Source organism: Sturnus vulgaris, chromosome 4 (genome assembly GCF_052056855.1).
Source record: "Sturnus vulgaris isolate bStuVul1 chromosome 4, bStuVul1.hap1, whole genome shotgun sequence".
In the NCBI taxonomy this organism is placed as follows: domain Eukaryota; kingdom Metazoa; phylum Chordata; class Aves; order Passeriformes; family Sturnidae; genus Sturnus; species Sturnus vulgaris.
In genome coordinates this window covers 5061838-5079478 of record NC_142246.1, presented here as the reverse complement: position 1 = coordinate 5079478, position 17641 = coordinate 5061838, and the positions used below count along the sequence as shown (strand labels likewise).

The window sequence follows — 17641 nt, the reverse complement described above, 5'->3', positions numbered from 1 at the left end:
CCGGCACTTTCCCTGTTGAACCTCCCATGGTTGGTGATTGCCCAGCCCTGCCGTGGGTTGGGGTCTCTCTGCAGGGCCCCCCTGTCTTTGAGGGAGCCAACAGCTCCTCGTAGTCCCCGTCCTTAGCGGTGTTTAAGGACAGACTGACATGTCCGTAGCGGTGCCGGGTCGCGGCTCGCACTCGCTGGTCCCGGAGCCGTTCCCCACCCTCATGGCCCCCGTGCCTACAACACCCAGAAGGCCCCGCGGAGCCGCTTCCGCCGCCGGGGCGGGCCGAGCTCGGGGCCGCCGCCGCCGTCATTGCGGACGGGACGATGTCTCGCTGCAGCCCCGCCGCCGCCGCCCGCCTGCTCGGCCGCTTCCTCCGCCGTGAGTACCGGGACGGGCCCTCCCAGCCCCGCCGCGGGGGCCGCGGGCAGCGCCGAGGCCGGGCCGGGCCGGGCGGAGCAGGGGCCGGGCAAGGTCACGGAGGAGCGCGGCCGGGCGCGCTCGGCCCGCGGGCACCGGGGCGGCACTCGGGGTGTCCCCGGGGATCCCCGCCTGCTCCCGGCGCCGCTGCGGGCTCTCGCTGGGCGTTCGGAGCGGGGCAGGATCGCCCTGCTCGGGGCAGGGACACGCCTGGCTGCGAGGGAGCTGTTTGTAAATGCAGTGGGAAGTTTCCCCGTGCAGGGTGGCGGCCGCAGGGTGGGGGCACCGAACAGTTCTCGGCGTTGTAGCCCCGGAAAGGCTCCAAAGGGCAAGGGCCGGAAGGAGCCCGTAGGTTGGGCTGGTCACTGCGAGGGCTGGAGGCCTCTGGAGGGCCTTGAATTTCCCTGTGGTTTCAGCACAGAATGGTGAAGTTCCTTTTGTTGCCAAGAATAAGGTTACAGGCTTCCCTTTGTGGAGAACAGGAGCAGTCTGAGACTAGCACTTCAGCTCGAAACATTTGTGTTGTTCTGAGCATCACAATGAAAAATAAAGTGCTTTTCTCCCTCCTCTTTTTTTTTCCTTCCCAGTATGCCTTTTTTTGTCTGCATCCTCTTGAAGAGGAGACTTGTAGTGAGAGAGCAAGGGTAGTGGCTTCAAAGTGAAAGAGAGTAAGTTTAGATTGGATACTAGAAAGAAATTCTTTACAATGAGGAAACTGGAAAAAATTTCCCAGAGAAGCTGTGTCTGCCCCATCCCTGGACACATTAAAGGCCAGGTTGATGGGGCTTGGAGCAACCTGGTCCAGTGGAAGGTGTCCCTGCCCATGGCAAGGGGTTGGAATGAGATGGGATTTAAGGTCCCTTCCAACCCAAACCATTCTGTGAGATCAGTGTGGGTATGCCAGGCACAAGAGCAGTTATTAGGACTCTAAACAGAGGAATTTGTGCATTAATCTGGTTCTTGTAGCTGAAAATGAATGAACAAACTTAAACCTACCTGATCTGACTGCATACAAAGTATTTTTGTCTCGGTAGGATGGTGACTTGCAGGTCAGGTAATGTGATCTCACAACCACAGGCTGGTCTGAGTAGTTCCTGTGGCACACCTACTGTCCAGATGGGTGTTCATTCCTGCCTCTTGTTCTCCACAGGCAGTATCAGAAAACTATTTATGTCGTTAATTTCTGCCATTTCAGCTTTTTGAATTGGGTCCCCTGGGCCCAATAAGAATTGGTTCTGATGGAGGGAAACAGATGGGAATGTAGCACCTTCCAATTTTGTTTAATTTATACTCCCAGCAAAGCTACTCTTGGGTGCAGTTTTATGTGTTAAAACCCCACACTGTTCCCTTTACAGATAGCAGTAAGAGATTCAGGGAATAGTTAATTAAAATTATTTTAAGGGGTAGAAAGGAGGAAGAAATCTAAGTGGCTCAGGAAGTCTTTTTTTGCAGCTGTTCATGAAGTCTTTTACAGAAATTCTTGCAAGATGAAATAGTCCTTCATTGGAAATCTTTGATTTGATACTCTTTACCCTTTAAAGACTGCTGAAACCTTAAATTTGTACATATATTTTCACTGACAGTTAGCATCTGCTTCTCTTAGTGATGTGCAATCATGAGTGTCCAGTGTGTTCTGTTGCAAAAGAGATGCAAACCTTATTTTTGTTTGTGCATTGCTGAAGGAAACATGCAGGGTGTGTATCCCTAAGGTTGAGATCAGGAAGTTGTGGAAATGGAGTGTGAAATCTGTCAATGAATGGTGAGTTCTGCTCAAAGGTCAGCTCAGAGCATTGCTGGTGTATGGACAGGATCAGGAGAGACCCGTGCTTGCCCATATACCCTTGAAGAGTTTTTGTGGGCATCTGAACTGACTGGAGAGTCAGATTAGGGGTTCCATGTGCTGGATGTGTTAGAAGGCTTTGGAGAGCTCTTAGATTAAAAGATTACAGTAATTATGTGAGTAACCCTGGCAAAGGATTGCTGCAGAAATAACAATCCTATGAAGAATTCCTTAATTGTTTTTGTATCAACAATGTGGAGGAAGAAAAGCTCACAAATCTCTCCCTGCTCACATTCTTGGTGGAGGATACCTGGGGAAAAGCAGCTTGTTGGCTTACAAGAAATAGGGGATTTGTACTGAGAAGAGACTTTGATTAGGAAGGAGAGATGTGTTGAAAGAACTGAAAATTTTCTGAATGTCGTTTCCCACTAGTCCTGGATTTGTTTTAATGTGATGGGTGTAGTGTAGGCATTGCATCTGCCCTTCACAGCCCGATTAATTTACTTAATTCCTCAACTCCTATTTCATGGTCACAGATCTGTGTTTCCATAATTAACAGGAATTTGGCAAGGGAAGGGTGAGAGAAGAGAACCTGGGGACTGACAAACAGGAATTCTTGGAGTGCATAAGCCTCTTAAACAAAGGAGTAAGATATTTTGGACACTCCCTCAATAGCATGAAGACTTTGTTCATCCAGGAGCATCTTCTGCTAATGTAACTGATAACTTCAGGGGTGAGTTCTGGGGATGGGTTTATGCTCCTCTGCACTGTCAGGAGCTCCCCAGAACTATTCCTGTTGTGTCTTCTTCAGGCCTTCCATTTGTTGGCAGAGGAAAGAGAAAGGAGATGGTCATAAAAATTAAACATGTAGAAAATATTGAAAGGAATTCTGAGGGGCAAGCTGGAGGCTCATAACTGGTGGGAGATAAAGAGGGGGAGTTGGGGTGTGTGTGGAAAATAAGTCACAGCATTTTAAGTAGCACTCCTCATACCTCAGTCCTTCCCTGAGCTTCCCCTGCTTTGGCCTCCATTTTCCCCACTTACCTTGGAGCTCCTATGATGTCTAAGGCTTTCTTCTTTCCTCACATAGGTTAGAGAAAAGAAAAGGAGTATCTTCCATCATCTCCCAAGTTCTGTGGCTATTTCAAGGAGCAATAGAGGAAGAATTTCACTCATTCTTCTTTTCTTAAATAGGTAATAGCAAAGAAAGGGAATATTTTCCTTCACCTCTAAGGTCTGTGGCTATTTCAAGGAGCAATAGAGAAAGAATTTCAGTCTTCTGGCAACGTAGGTGTCAGCTCAGGTCATTGTGGAGAGGAATCTGCTGTTTCACCTTGATTTTATACTGGGCTTGTTTTATGAGCAGCCTCAGATGCTACCTCAGCTTCCAAATTTCCTTTTTTTTTTTTTTTTTGGTTTGGGGTAAATATGGGTAAGAAGGAGGCACTTTGATTGGATTTGTGTCCATAGGAAATTTTACAAGAAGCCCTGAAAATAGTAAGTTTTGAGCTTTGTAGAGTTTGGATGGAGAAGAGATTCAACCTTTTGTATCTGTGCTGTCACCTGGTTTGCACAATCCAAATAGGGAAGGGCTTGAACTAGATGAACTAGATGACCTCTAAAGGTCCCTTCCAACTCAAACCAATCTATAGTTCCATGAAATGTAGCTTGAGTTGCATTATTTTAAATGAGATTTGTATCTGAGAGGTGTTGCTGCTCAAGGAGGGCCTGAAAGCTCAGTGTAAATGGTATTTAAATACTCCTTGTGCTTTAACATACCTTGTAAATGGATAAGTTTTCTTTTTAACATGTAAATTCCTGTTTGGACTCCACGATAAATAATAAGGTATTTTTCTAGAAAGGCTTGTTGATTGTAATACACAAGTGAACTTTAAGACCTTCCTGAGCCTAGGGATTGTGAGTTTTTTTTTTCCTAAGAGGTAAATGAGGTGGATTTTCCAGTAATTTGTACTGCAGTGAGTTCTGCTCTTGGCTGAGGCCTTGTTGCCTGGAAAGGCCAGAGTAACCAGCAGCAATGTGTGGTGTTGGAGCAGCTCTGTCCCTTAGCTTCTCATAAGGTTTCTTGAGTGTAAACCAGCTTGTGTTCCATATACAGGCTTATGCCCCATTGCTAAAATTAGATGCTGCTTTTGAAATCTCCCCTGACACAGCAGGGGTTGGGTACTTGAGCAGTTTTCATAACTGCTTGGTTTTCCTGGACAGTGGACCAAAGTAAGCTCCTGCCACAGTACATCTCACTTTTTAGCTGTGTAGAAGTTAAAGTACTGAAAAGCCAAAACAAATGCATCTTGTTACTTGTATAACTTTGTTTTTAAGCCACAAACTGGACAGAGGTGGGACAGAAATGAACATTGTGCCTGGGAAAGATGATCCAGTCTCTTACTTTTTTTTAATACACTTTGCTAAAGGTCTATTACAGGCCTTTGTTGGACATGGTAATGTTACATTAGAACTCTGACTTGACAAAATACAACATTTCCCCTGTGCTTTTGGGAAGAGTTGGATTTGATTAAGACTTGTTCTTATGATCTAGGACTTCATCTGAAGCCTTCACCTTTTTAACTTGGCCTGTGATTTAGATGTGAGCATTAAAATAGCATCACCAATGGGTTTGGACTTGCAGGTTCACAGCTGAAGAATATTTCTTTTTCAATTTTTTTTTCCCTCCTTCTTCATGAAGCAGCATGCATTTTACACCTAAGCACCCAGATTTTTTTTGTAGTAAAATCGATTGTCTGGATGGGTTTGGAAGCTGTGAGGCAGATCCTGGGTGGAAGTTGAGACTTGGCTTTTATTTCTGGCTCATACCTGCTGCGAACTTGGGCAGGCCATTTCCACTTTCCACCTGTTTCCTTCTCATCTTGTATCTGTCTTAACTATTGAAATTGTCAGCTGCTTGCACCCAGGACTTGCTGTTTGTGCCAGGTGGAGCAGGACCTCACCCTGACCCACGACCTCTGCTGATAACTGGGGCAAACGTTGCTGCTGCAGGTGGGGCCTGTATCAAATCATATTAAAAACTCCTGAAACTCAGACTCATCCAGCCCAGAGACTGCAAGGTGATTTTTAGTTTTTTTTTTCCCATAAATCACTTCAAAAATATATTGCTCTCCAGACATTTGTCCGTGCTGAGCAGCCTGTCTCTGGAGACAGCTCTAATCTATAGCCAGGATTTTTGAACCAGCTGTATTTTCTCTGAAGGGAGGCCATACAATAGTGTAAGAAGCACATATAATTTCAAGGGTAAATCCATACAAAGCTTAAATTCTAAGCTGTGGTTTAGATATCAGTGCCTAATTTTTTTTTAATAGTTTAGAAAATGCTCAAAAGCTTTTTATCCTTGAAAAATATATGTATAGAGTCTTCTGAAAATGGAAGATTGACAAACTTAAGCTTTCAAAAAACACTTTTGTGCAATGTTATAAATATCTCAAAATAGATCTGAAATGATCAGTTGAGCAGGGAGTGTAGAATTAATGTAAGGTGTAGAGAAATGTGACTATTTGTCAGTTTGTCAACAGCAAAGAGACTGTGGAGTCTCCCTCACTGGAGATATTCAGGAACCATCTGGACACAATCCTGTGCAATGTGCTGTAGGATGACCCTGCTTGAGCTGGGAGGTTGAACCAGCTGACCCACTGCAATCCCATTCCAACCTGACCCATTCTGTGATTTTTATATTTAATTTTTTCGAAGTACTGAAATTGCTCAGTGACAGATAACGTGGCTAGCAAGCATCCCTATCTTACTTTGCAGGTGGATTTGTTAGTGGTTGGGCACAGACTCTGTAAAACTTAGGTCTGAATCAGTTTATGTTGCCTGTTTGTTCTTTCCCGTTGCAGGCCCATTTCCAGCAGTCATTCCCACTCTCCTGGAAGCCTGGAGTGTTCTCCCCAAGGCCTGGTGTTAAGGGCTGTAACAGCTCCTTCCCAAGGGGGATCATCCTCTGCTGTCCTCAGGGTTGGGTGTCACCCAGGCACATCTCAGGGATTGCCTGAGTGGCTGGGCTCAGGTAGATCCATTCCCTGTCCTCCAGACCAGCATTCCAACTGTTCCTGTTTTTGTTTTGCCTCTCCTTTGCTAGAGGCAGACTGCTCTTCACCAGATGTACCTTTGAGTTGATGCAGGTGCAGGGCCTTGTTGCCCTGCCTAGGAAGGCCAAGTCCTCAGCTGAGGACAAAGATCATTCTGTGCTGTCTTCTGTAGCAGTGGCTTCTCTCTCCCCTCCCACAGCCAGCTTGATAGCCCTGTTTATAAAATCTCAGACATATTTTCATAAAATTATGGAATTACAAAATGGTTTGGGTCAGAAGGTGACCTTCAATATCTTGTTCCACCCACTTGCCATGGGCAGGGATACAACGCTTTCCACTAGACCGGGTTGCTCCAAGCCCCATCCAGCTTGGCCTGGAACACTCCAGGGATGGGGCAGCTCTGAGCAGCCTGTGCCAGGGCCTCACCACCCTCACAGTACAGGTTTTTTTCCTAATATCCAATTTAAATGTGCTCTCTTTCACTTTGAAGCCATTCCCCCTTGTCCTGTCGTTACATGCCCTTGTCAACAGTCTTGCTCCGTGTTTCCTGTAAGTTCCCTTCAGGTACTGAAGGCAATTGAGAACCCCAAAGGCTTCTCTTTTCTAGGCTGAACAATCCCAATTCTCTCAGCCTTTCCTCATAGCATCCTCATAGCTCTACTCCTCTCATCAGCTTCCTGCCCTCCTCTGGACTCACTTCAGCAGCTCCATATATTTCCTGTGCTGGGCCTCAGATCTGGACACAGCTCTGCAGGTGAGGGTCTCACCTGAGCAGGGCAGAAGGGCAGAATCCCCTCCCTTGACCTGCCCACCCTGCTTTGGATGCAGCCCAGGATACAGTTGGCTTTTTATGGCTTTTCCTAAGGATTTCACATGGATTTTGTCTGTTACTGTTTTATATTTCCTGGCATAACAAGTTCTGCAACAGTATTTTTTGTGATTTAGGTTAAAACTGCAGCTCACTAAGCTGAAATGCACTTTTGCCACTTTCCTTACAAGTTTACTGCATCCTTGTCTGTATATTTCTGTATGGAGTTTCACTTTGTGCCTGTGTGGAGTTGAGGATTTGCTGCAGCTCCTTAGAGAGCAGCAGGAGGTGGCTGGAGTTAAACCCTGGGTTTGCCAGCACTTTCTAAGAACAGAGTAAGGACTTTAGGTTTAACAAAGCACTGATGTGTGTAGGCTGCCTCTGGCATGGTTTGGTTTTTCTGTTCACTCCTTTGAATACAAGTGAAGCATAAAAACAGTGTAGCAATAAACTTTAGTTGGCAAGAGACAACTGTGTAGCTCTGTGATGGAAATGTATGTGGATCTTAAAAAGTTTCTGCATATTTATTAACCCATAGAAATTCTATTATTATAGTAATTTAATAATGCATCTTAACAAATTCTATGCATATCATAAGAATACTTTTTTACTTCTTTCTCCTTAAAAGGTTTTACTCCCTTCCTAAAAAGAAAAAAATATTCCTTTGTTCAGACGTGCCATGATTCAGGATGTTACTTTGATTTCAGTTTCACTATTTACTTCCTTAAGTATTTGTTGCTAAAGTTTTAAAAGAGATAAAGGAATAAATAGTAACATTGGTGGATATATTGGAGATCCTGTATTAGGATTGTGCTGTCACAGGTTCACTTTATGTCTAAATTAAGGTTTTTATCAAACACTTGCAGGGAGTAAATTGGTTATGATCTCCTCAAAACTCTGGTGTTTGAAAAAGCATATGGTAATAAACTTAGGTGTGCATTCTATTATACCAGAAGCCCTCTCCCTTCTTGTTTCAGACTTTCTTCTGTGGTAACATTCTGTGCATTTGTTATCATCATTCTTTTCCCTTCAGCACAGATATAGTCATTCCCCTTGGCTTTTTGTTGCCAGCATGCATTGTGCTCTTTTTCTACAATTGTGTTGTGTTGTTTTCTTCTTTCAGCACCAGAGTTGTGAGAAATAATTGAAAATCACTCTAGTAGAGTATTGGGAGAGCTGTGTTTCCTCACGAGCCCAAATGTGTGTCCAGCAGTCATGCCATAGCTAGGAATCTGTTGGAAAAAGATCTCTTGCTGTGTGTCTTACCTGGCATCAGGTTTTTCCTGGGCTCAGGGATCCTTGAGCTCCTCAATGTCTCTTGTCTGGTCTGGATTATGCTCAGTTCACAGGAGGTGTCACACAGTACCCGTGTTGTCACAGCCTCTGGATATGGGGATTTTAGTTCTGCTCTGTCACTTTGCAGAATATCTGAAAAGATAATAATGTGTTCGTTTGCAAATGAAAGGAGTGCCTAAGAAATTGTTTCTGTCTGTCAGGAGGAATCCTGATAACGAGTACTCAATATGAGAAACCTCTCCTAATTTCTAGTAAATTGAGTAATTGGTATAGTAGGGTGAACTACAGGTGTTTAATGCCTTAGAATGACAAGCACTGAATGAGGCTTCAGAGCTGCTTTTGAACATACATGACCTGCTCGTGATTTTTTGACACAAGCATTGATTGATATGCACTTACTTGGTAGGACATTTTTTGACTCAGAGTCTACCAAAGGAGTGGATTAATGGTTTGTGCTCTCTTCTCTTTTTTCTCCAGTTCAACAGAATGGAGTCCGACACTGCTCCTACACAGCATCCAGGAAAAACCTGTATGTTAACAAAAACACAAAGGTTATCTGTCAGGGTTTTACAGGCAAACAGGTATGTTTGTAAATCATTTTTTCTATCAGCCTTTCAGTCAGAAAGTTAATTGCTCAGAAAACATACTTCTATATAAAATGGATTATGTACTGCCTTTGTGTTGATAGGAAGCTGGACTTCCTTCACCATCAGGAAGGTCCCTTCAGCTCTGTAGTTTACATTCTTTGGCCCAAATACTTCTGCACAAGCTTGAAAGTTGGTTTTGAGTCATCTCTATTATAGTGCTTTTCATTTTTGTTTTTCATATTGTATACAGCTGAAAGGGTTTTTTTGTAAAAGGCAATTTGCAAAAAAACTGCAGAAACCCGCCCATTTTCTGAGTACTTCTTTCACAAATGCATTTCAATATCAATGCCTATGAATTAAATTTCTGTTTTTATTTCAGGATATTTAATAATTTTCTGAGATTCACTCTTCTAGACATTTGCAGACAGAGAAGGCTGCTTTTGTAAAACTATCAATTAGTCATGGATGAGCATGCTAATTTCTTCTATTTCACTGTAGTGTTTGTCATCTGCCACACTTGTGGAAAAGAAACTGTGGCTGCTGTGTCTGCAGATGTGTTAGCAGCACACAACAGAATACACTTTAGCATGAAACTACAGTGCTATGATTGAAAAAAGAGAAAAGAGCATATTAGCATATTCCAAATGCATTTAAAACATGTGGATGCACTCTCCAAAATACCTGATTTTATATATATATGTGTAGTGAAAACTTCCCTTCTTATTGCAAATTTCAGTGCTATAAATTGCCTTCAGAATTAGAGATAACATCAGATATTTTGGTTAAGTTTATTTGCTATTACATGCCTTCTAACTTCACTTATTTTCTCTCTCATAGGGCACCTTTCACAGTCAGCAGGCATTGGACTATGGCACCAATCTAGTTGGAGGAATTTCTCCAGGGAAAGGGGGAAAAACTCATCTAGGTCTGCCTGTGTTTAATTCTGTGAAGGAGGTAATTTGCAGCAGTGACTGGAGGGCATAGAATTTAATGGTGCTGAAGGGCTCCTTATTTCATTGCTCACACTGGAGAGATGAATATTTGAGCCGTGGATGTCACTGGGCAAAGAGTGAAATAGAAGTCTTGTAAAAAAGGGAGCATTCAGGGTGGTCAGGCACAAGTTTGGCATCCACTGTGAAATTCACAGTCTGGGTACACTTGCCTTATGAATGCAACTAGTTTCTGATTGATTCTGCTGTGCATGATGAATTTTTAGCAAACTGTTATGTAAGAGTATTTATGATGGTGATCATGAGGCAGATCCTTTCCAGACAGTGGTCAGTTTTCAGTTCCCTCGTTGCGTCCCATCTTCAGAGAATTTAACACTTTCTTGGTGTAACAGTGGTGGGAGTTTTGCACCACTTAATTAGTGGTTTGTCTGAACTTTTTTCTGCTTTCACTCAGAGCCAGGATTAAAAAATACACGATGGAAATGGATTTTCTCATGTTCTTGGTTGTTTATTAAATTTTATCAAAAGTACAAAATGTTCAGCAGCACTTCTAGCTACCAGCTAAAAGTGAGCAAAATGGAGCCAGATCCAGCTCCTACAAGGTCTCTTAAAGCTAAACAGTCCAATTGAGAAATAACATCTATATTATTTATCCATTTAATCTAATAACTAACTTCCCATGACCTTCAGTGTGGCCCTAACTGTCCAACCAGAAACTACTGACTGAAGTCATGAAGAAAAAGGAAGATGAACACTGAAAGAGACACCACCCAAAATCCTCCATCTTGTCCCATACCTATTACTAGAAACCTCAAGTTTAACACCCTTCACCATGTTAAATCACACATTTCTATTTAACTACACACCCATGACTTTTAACTCCATCACTCAAATTTGGAAGCTTCTCCAAGGCCTCAGGTCAAAAGCAGTGTTCTCTAGGGGGTCAGTGCCAGAAAGCACAGAAAGCTCAAAAACCCCAGGTTTCTGGGATCCAACAGCTTAGATGACAGTAAATGGATCCCTATCCTTAATTCATGCCAGAGAATGGATGTATTTTAAATGACTTGTTACCAAACATTCTCTTCAGCCCCACTAAACACCCGATGCGTTTTTTGTTGCGTCCTTTGCAGGCCAAAGAACAAACGGGTGCTTCAGCCACTGTCATCTACGTCCCTCCCCCATTTGCTGCTGCTGCCATCACGGAGGCCATCGATGCAGAGATGCCCCTGGTGGTTTGCATCACTGAGGGCATCCCCCAGCAGGACATGGTGCGGGTCAAACACCGGCTGCTGCGGCAGAGCAAGACCCGGCTGGTGGGCCCCAACTGCCCCGGAGTCATCAATGTAAGTGACCTCTGCCTTTGGTGCAAGGCTGAACTCTTCCCACTGGTGGTTTGAATGTTCCATCTGACTTTTCCCACTCTTTCCTTAGCCTGGAGAATGTAAAATTGGTATCATGCCTGGTCACATTCACAAGAAAGGAAGAATTGGTGAGTTTTTGAATATTTATGCGTCGTCTAAAACACAAGTTTGGTGCTCGAGTGTTCTTCCTCGTGAGGCAAGGCACATCCTGCCTTGGAGAGGGTTGGTAACACTGTGGGACAGCTTGTCTGTCCTCAGTTTGTATGTGAATTTTAGCATTATCCATCCTGAAGGCCCAGATCAGGAATTTTTCCATAGTAGACTCTGGGTGCTGATGATAGAGGCAAAGCAATTGATAATTCCTGTAGGTAATGTGATTGTCTTGGTATCCTCAAAGGAGAACCTTGAGGAAACTTCCGTTTTCCTTGGGATTGGAGAGCACTAAGATCTCCAACACTATTCCTTCCAACAGCTTGACTGCTTGGGACTGGGATCCTTCTCTTGTAGTGATCTCAGAACTACAGCAAAGAGAAGAGACTACAGACAAGTTTATAACGTAATTTAGACAACTATGAAACCATCACAAGTGGAAGTGACAAACATACCAAATTTTCAGGCAGTGTGGTAAAGGGCAGGAAGGCAGTGACTTGTTCATAATCAGTGTTGGTCATACTCCCTGTGTGTAGTGAGTTACACACCCTGTTACATGCAAGTCTCTTGTCCTGACTTCTGTCAGCTCCTTGCTGTAAACTATAGAAATAACAACTTGATTTTTTTTTTCAAATAATGCAGTTCAGGAGCTGTAGAGAAAATTCTTCTGAAATGTACTTTTGTACTTAGGTAGAGCTTCAGAATTATGGTTGTAAACAGCACATGCTGCTGTTGCCTGTCAGCAAGGTAACCAGTTTCACTTGATCACAGTAGTGCCCTTTACAACATTTCCATTTTTTTTGATGGAAAGTGTGTTTATTGTGGGAAAACCTGCTCAATGCTGTTGAACTACAGTGCAGTTTTTCTAGCATGAGGGACTATCTGTACTGCATAACCTCTTTTGACTTGAGAATAGACTGCACCTAGGGAATGCTGGATGATGTGTTAACACTCATGTGTTCCACCTCCAGCTTTCACAAGTACCCATAAACCTGGAATTGAAAAATTTAATGGCTGCAGTTATGCCCTTTATAAAAACCACTGAGACATTGCTCTGTGACTGTAAAAGGTAACATCAACCAATGTTGCCCTGAGCTCCCTTCTGAGTCAAAGTTCTGTTCAGGTTTTCTAAATGTATACAAGAAATGCACTGTAGTCACAAGTTACTAGAATCTGAATGCAAGGCACATAAGTGCAAAAGAATATTTAAAATCTTGAGTCTAGTAGCTCTGCCGTTGCTGGAAGTCTTTTCAATGATGATCCAAGAATCAAGGAATAAAAATGTAGATTTGCCACCCTCCCAGTTTCATCTGACATGTGACCTTTGGTGATGTGCTCTTCAGCTTTCTATTACTGTGAGGCATCCAATAATCATCTGAATATACTCTGATGCAAGGTATAAAAATAGCCACAGTCTTTGGACTTTCATCTGTAGCTTCTCTGAGGCAATCTGATCTTAGTGGTAAACAGGGAGGCCTTTTCAAACATATCAAGAGAAAAGCCCTGTGCTAGAACATATCTGAGCTGGCCAACAGTATAAATAGTTGATAAAACTAAGATTCTTAGTCTAGAGGTGTATTTTCTCCTCTGTTCTCCTCTCTCCTCCAATGTATGTGTTGTTACATTCCTTGTTGTATGGCTTGAAGCAGATGGAAGATGCTGTCTGTTTTTCCTGAAAACCTTTCCTTTTGTAGTGTTAACAGAAGTCTTGACTTGAAAAAATGAATAAAAAACCATCCAAATATTTTGCCCCTGCTCTAAGCTCCGTGCTACCTTCCATCCTGAATTTAAAACTGGGGTTGTGGTCTCTCATGATATTGTAATAGAAATGACAGAAGTGTTCTGTAGAGCAGCAACAAATACCTTAATAGTGATAACTTGCATTTGTGAAGCATTTTTCTGTTCTGGAAGACCTCTGGTGTGCCTGGCCATGCTGGGGATGTGATTAATACAGAATTCTTTTGTTAACTATTGAGCTGCAACTCTGTTTCAAGTCCAGTGCATCAGCTACTCACATGCAAGATAAGAAGTATGTTCTTTTATTTGCTTTTCAGTTTTCTTTCCTGGTAAGGCTTTAGCGTGAGAAAAATATTATTGACTTTCTGGGCAGCTTTAGTCCATTGACAGTTAAGTGTCAAAAGGTGAAAACCAAAAAATAGTACAGAAAGAATCTTAGAGTGTTTTGTCAAAGACAACTGGAAAACCTGGAATCTCATGTTGTTTGTTGAGGTGATTTTCATTACTATAAGAACAGCCTCTAGTTACGTGCTGTGTTAGTGGTAAGTTTATCTTCTTTTCTTTCCTCCAGGTATTGTGTCAAGATCTGGAACCTTGACATATGAAGCTGTTCATCAGACAACACAAGTTGGGTTGGGGCAGTCTTTCTGTGTTGGTAAGTTCCTTCAGAATCAGCCTGTTGGACCTAGACTGATCTGCTTTTTCTTCACAAGTGTAATCCAAAATAATTCCATTTTGCAAGTAGAATTTGCTGAATGGCAGCTGTGTTGAGAGGTGGGATCCCTATGTGCTGTGAAGAGTACAGTCCTTCTCTGTTACCATTTCCACAACAAGTTAATAAAAGCCTTAAAACCAGCTTTGAACAGAGAACTGCCAGCAAATATGATGTCAGTTTGGGAAGAGACTGTCTCAAGAACTTCAGTATTATAAAGAATTAGGGCATTCTTTGGCATTTAGTTGGGTGTGTTAAGTAAATTCATTTTCCTTACACCAAAATTGTGGAGCTGGGGTCTTGGTCCTTCGGTGTTCATAACATTTTGTTTATGGTTTGAAAGGTGACCATTCAGAGATGAAAGCTTTCTGTAAGTTGTGGGGGAGTAGCAGGAATTTGACACACTCTGACTTGGGTAGAGCCTTCAGAGCTGCCTGTCATGTGAGCCTTTGGGAATACTCCTCATGCTGAAATTTACTTTTAAACTTCTATTGAAAATGCAATACCTTTATCATGAGTAACTCTTTTTTTGTGGTTTTAATTTTTTTTTTTTAGGTATTGGAGGTGATCCCTTCAATGGAACTAATTTTATTGACTGCCTTGATGTCTTCCTGAAAGATCCTCATACTGAGGGGATCATATTGATTGGGGAGATTGGAGGAAATGCTGAAGAAGATGCAGCAGCATTTTTGAAAGAAAATAATTCCGTAAGTCTTAAAAACACCTCGCTTCCAGACACTTTCATAATTAGCCAGCTTCTTTTGCCACATCAAGGAAAACTCAGTTCAGTCTCTCATCCCTATTTACAAAACCCACAGTTATGGGTTTGTTTTAAGAAAAATAGTTAAAATAAGGGTATTATTGAGGTTGGACTCAATGATCTTAGAGGTCTTCCAGCCATATTCTGTGGTTCTGTGAGCTGGAGCGCAGTGTCAACTTCAGAGTTTTATTCCTGTGACAATATTTGTAGTGATTTTTTTTTTGTAGTATGCATGGGTCTGTAGAACGATTTAAAGTTTGTTTGTTTCTGGTTTATGATGACTATCAGGAGAGAAAGTATTCCACGCTCCTTTGTGCTACTTCACACTCCTTGTGCGAGCTGTTTAATAACTTTGCCTGGCGAGTTGATATTTGAATAAAAAAACACAAAATAAACAATTTGCCACCTGCAGCTGCTTTTCCTGTCCCCCTCCTCCATGTGACCCATTTCTGTTTTCCAGGGCCCCAACGCCAAGCCCGTGGTGTCCTTCATAGCCGGCCTGACGGCTCCTCCGGGCCGGCGGATGGGCCACGCTGGAGCCATCATTGCTGGGGGAAAGGGGGGAGCCAAGGAGAAGATTGCAGCCCTGCAGAGTGCAGGGGTTGTGGTCAGCATGTCCCCTGCTCAGCTGGGCAGCACCATGTACAAGGTTGGTTCCTCAGGCATTGCCTCACCCACAGCAAGTGGCCACTTCTGGGGGAATACGAGCTGGGAGCCCATCTCTCTTACCCAGATACTCTGTTGCTTTGAACTTGCTTAAACATAGGAACTCTATTGGCTGGACAAGCTGAAATTGCTACAGAAAATATATGTGCACACAGTTTTATTTAATATTGTTTTATAGAAAAGTAAATGTAGCAAAATAGAGAAGAGATTACATTCTACTTTCAAGCGTAGCTAGTTGTTGAAATTGTTTTCTGGATGCAAAGAGCCTAAATTAATGTAAAATATGAGAACATTATTTCTAAGTAGGGTATTTGAGGAAGGAGAGCCTTGGCATATAATTCAGAGTTATAGTTGAATATATGCAGCTGAAAAACTAAGGTGTGGAATGGGATTATTTGCATTTTACTTAATTCATATCCAAAAAAGGGATTGCTTCACAGCTAGAGGAGATGCATAATTCAGCTCTGTTAGGTATTTTTTGTTTCCTGTGGTGACTGTATAGTACAACATCTCCACAGGTTGCTGTGGGATTCTTCCCGTCTTCTGTTGTGCTTTTTCTTTTTACAGTGAAATGAAAATCGTGTTTTTATTGCTTCCCTGGCTTGAATCCTTTACTGTAAGGATTCCTCTGCAGTTCTGATGCAGAATTGGTGTTTTTCAAGCCCATTATGCTGTGTCTGGGAGCAAATAGTTCCTTGACAGCATTGCAGTCTGGCAGTAACTGCAGTCTGGCTTTCCAGAGCTGGCTTGTTAATGTGAAGTGGGAGAATGCTCAGTTTCCTTTTCCCCTAACTTGCACACTTTATGCTTTTTTATATTTTAATTTTTAATACAAATTTTTAATTCTTAACATCAGATTTCCTAAGATGCATACAAAGTAATTTGAAATAGAAGAATAATAGAAGCATTTTCTGTTTTCCCTGCTGGTAACATCTGTGTGTTCTTTGCAGGAGTTTGAGAAAAGGAAATTGCTGTGAGAGAAGACACTTTGGAATACTTTCTCCAAAACACCAGTGCAGCACCAGGTCTCCGCTTATTTTTTGTCTGCTAATCTTCAGTTGCCCCAATGACTTGACATTGGTCAATGAATTGGACTCAGAAGCCATAAACCTCCTGGCTAAACCTGTTTTGGTGTCTCCTTGTTTCAGACATTGTCACCCTGTTGTAAATCACAGCAAATTAATAAACCTACTACTAAATCTGATCCATCTTTTGAATTCCTGAAGCAGAGCTGTTTCTTCAGTCATCGTAAAAAAAATTTTTTGTAACTTAAGCACTGCCCCTTTTTGAGGTTACTTGTAGAGCTGCTTTTAAGGATCAAGGCACTGACTTCATGCACATACCACACTTCGCTTTATTTTTAAGAAGTCCAGTCCTGCTTGTTCGTTGCTGGCCAGTACCTTTGAGCAATAGGCCAAAGCTTCCGTCCGTTAAACCAAAGCTGCTGGATCTGAAGGATTGGTGTTGATCCACGTGGCTGGATATGCCTGAGGTCCAGACTTTCTCTTCAAGGCTGATTAGCCATGTACAGTGCAGTCCTCTACTGGCAAGGAATTCTGTTTGTTGTGTATAGAGTATTGATAAAAATTAATATAATTTCACATGCAAAATATATATTCAAAATTGTCTGTAACTATGAAGATGATTTGGTCTTTAGCTGACATTACCTTAATTTCCACTTTATCTTAACTAGCATTGCACTGCTTGTGTTCTGAAATCCAAGTAACAATGGGACAGAGTGGAGGAGAATTACTATTCTCCAGAAAAGAACATATGGTATCCTTGTTAACCACTTCCAGCACTGTAATGGAAACTCCCCTTTTTTACTGTGGATATGGCCCAAGTATTGAGCCTATAAATGTTGCAAGTTTCATCAGGATGGATTAAACCCCAGATTGCTTTATATAGAGGACTGAAAGTTCATGTAACCTGGCACTTGTTTAAAGCTAACCCTGTATTCCATAAAGGTGCTGTTACGAAATCTCGTGTTGTTATTTATTTAAAACTGTTCTTAGTTTTCCTACTCAAATAAATCCCTGTGCAAGTTCTCTTTTTGAAGCAAGCAGGTGTGTCAGTTCTGACATTTGCACTCCTCGAGCTAAGCCCTGATGAGGTGCATAAGGGACAGCTCCTGTCTCTGCACACTGAAGGTGTATTCATGCACTTGATGTATGGTCTGGCATCAGCCAGGTGCTCCAGGCCTTGGGACACAGCTGCTGCATTGTTCACCTTGGCATGATTTACTGAAATGGACCTGACACCCTGTCACTGGACAGCTGAAAGCAGCACTTTATCATTTGGTAAAACCCATGACAACAGATAAGGGTTTTTTTACTAGATCTGCTCAGTTTTCTGGTGGTGCCAGTTTTAT

General features: G+C 42.5%; 1 protein-coding gene across 1 annotated transcript; it reads left to right on the top strand.

Annotated features, from left to right (window-relative positions):
• The first annotated feature begins 286 nt into the window (after positions 1-286).
• SUCLG1 (succinate-CoA ligase GDP/ADP-forming subunit alpha) lies at positions 287-17251 on the top strand. The gene is made up of 9 exons (XM_014876201.2): positions 287-369; positions 8825-8928; positions 9772-9888; positions 11015-11227; positions 11316-11373; positions 13704-13787; positions 14400-14551; positions 15065-15253; positions 16221-17251. Exons 1-9 carry the CDS (start codon positions 315-317, stop codon positions 16245-16247), a joined length of 999 nt encoding a protein of 332 aa, XP_014731687.1. The 5' UTR covers positions 287-314; the 3' UTR covers positions 16248-17251.
• The last annotated feature ends 390 nt before the right edge of the window (positions 17252-17641 follow it).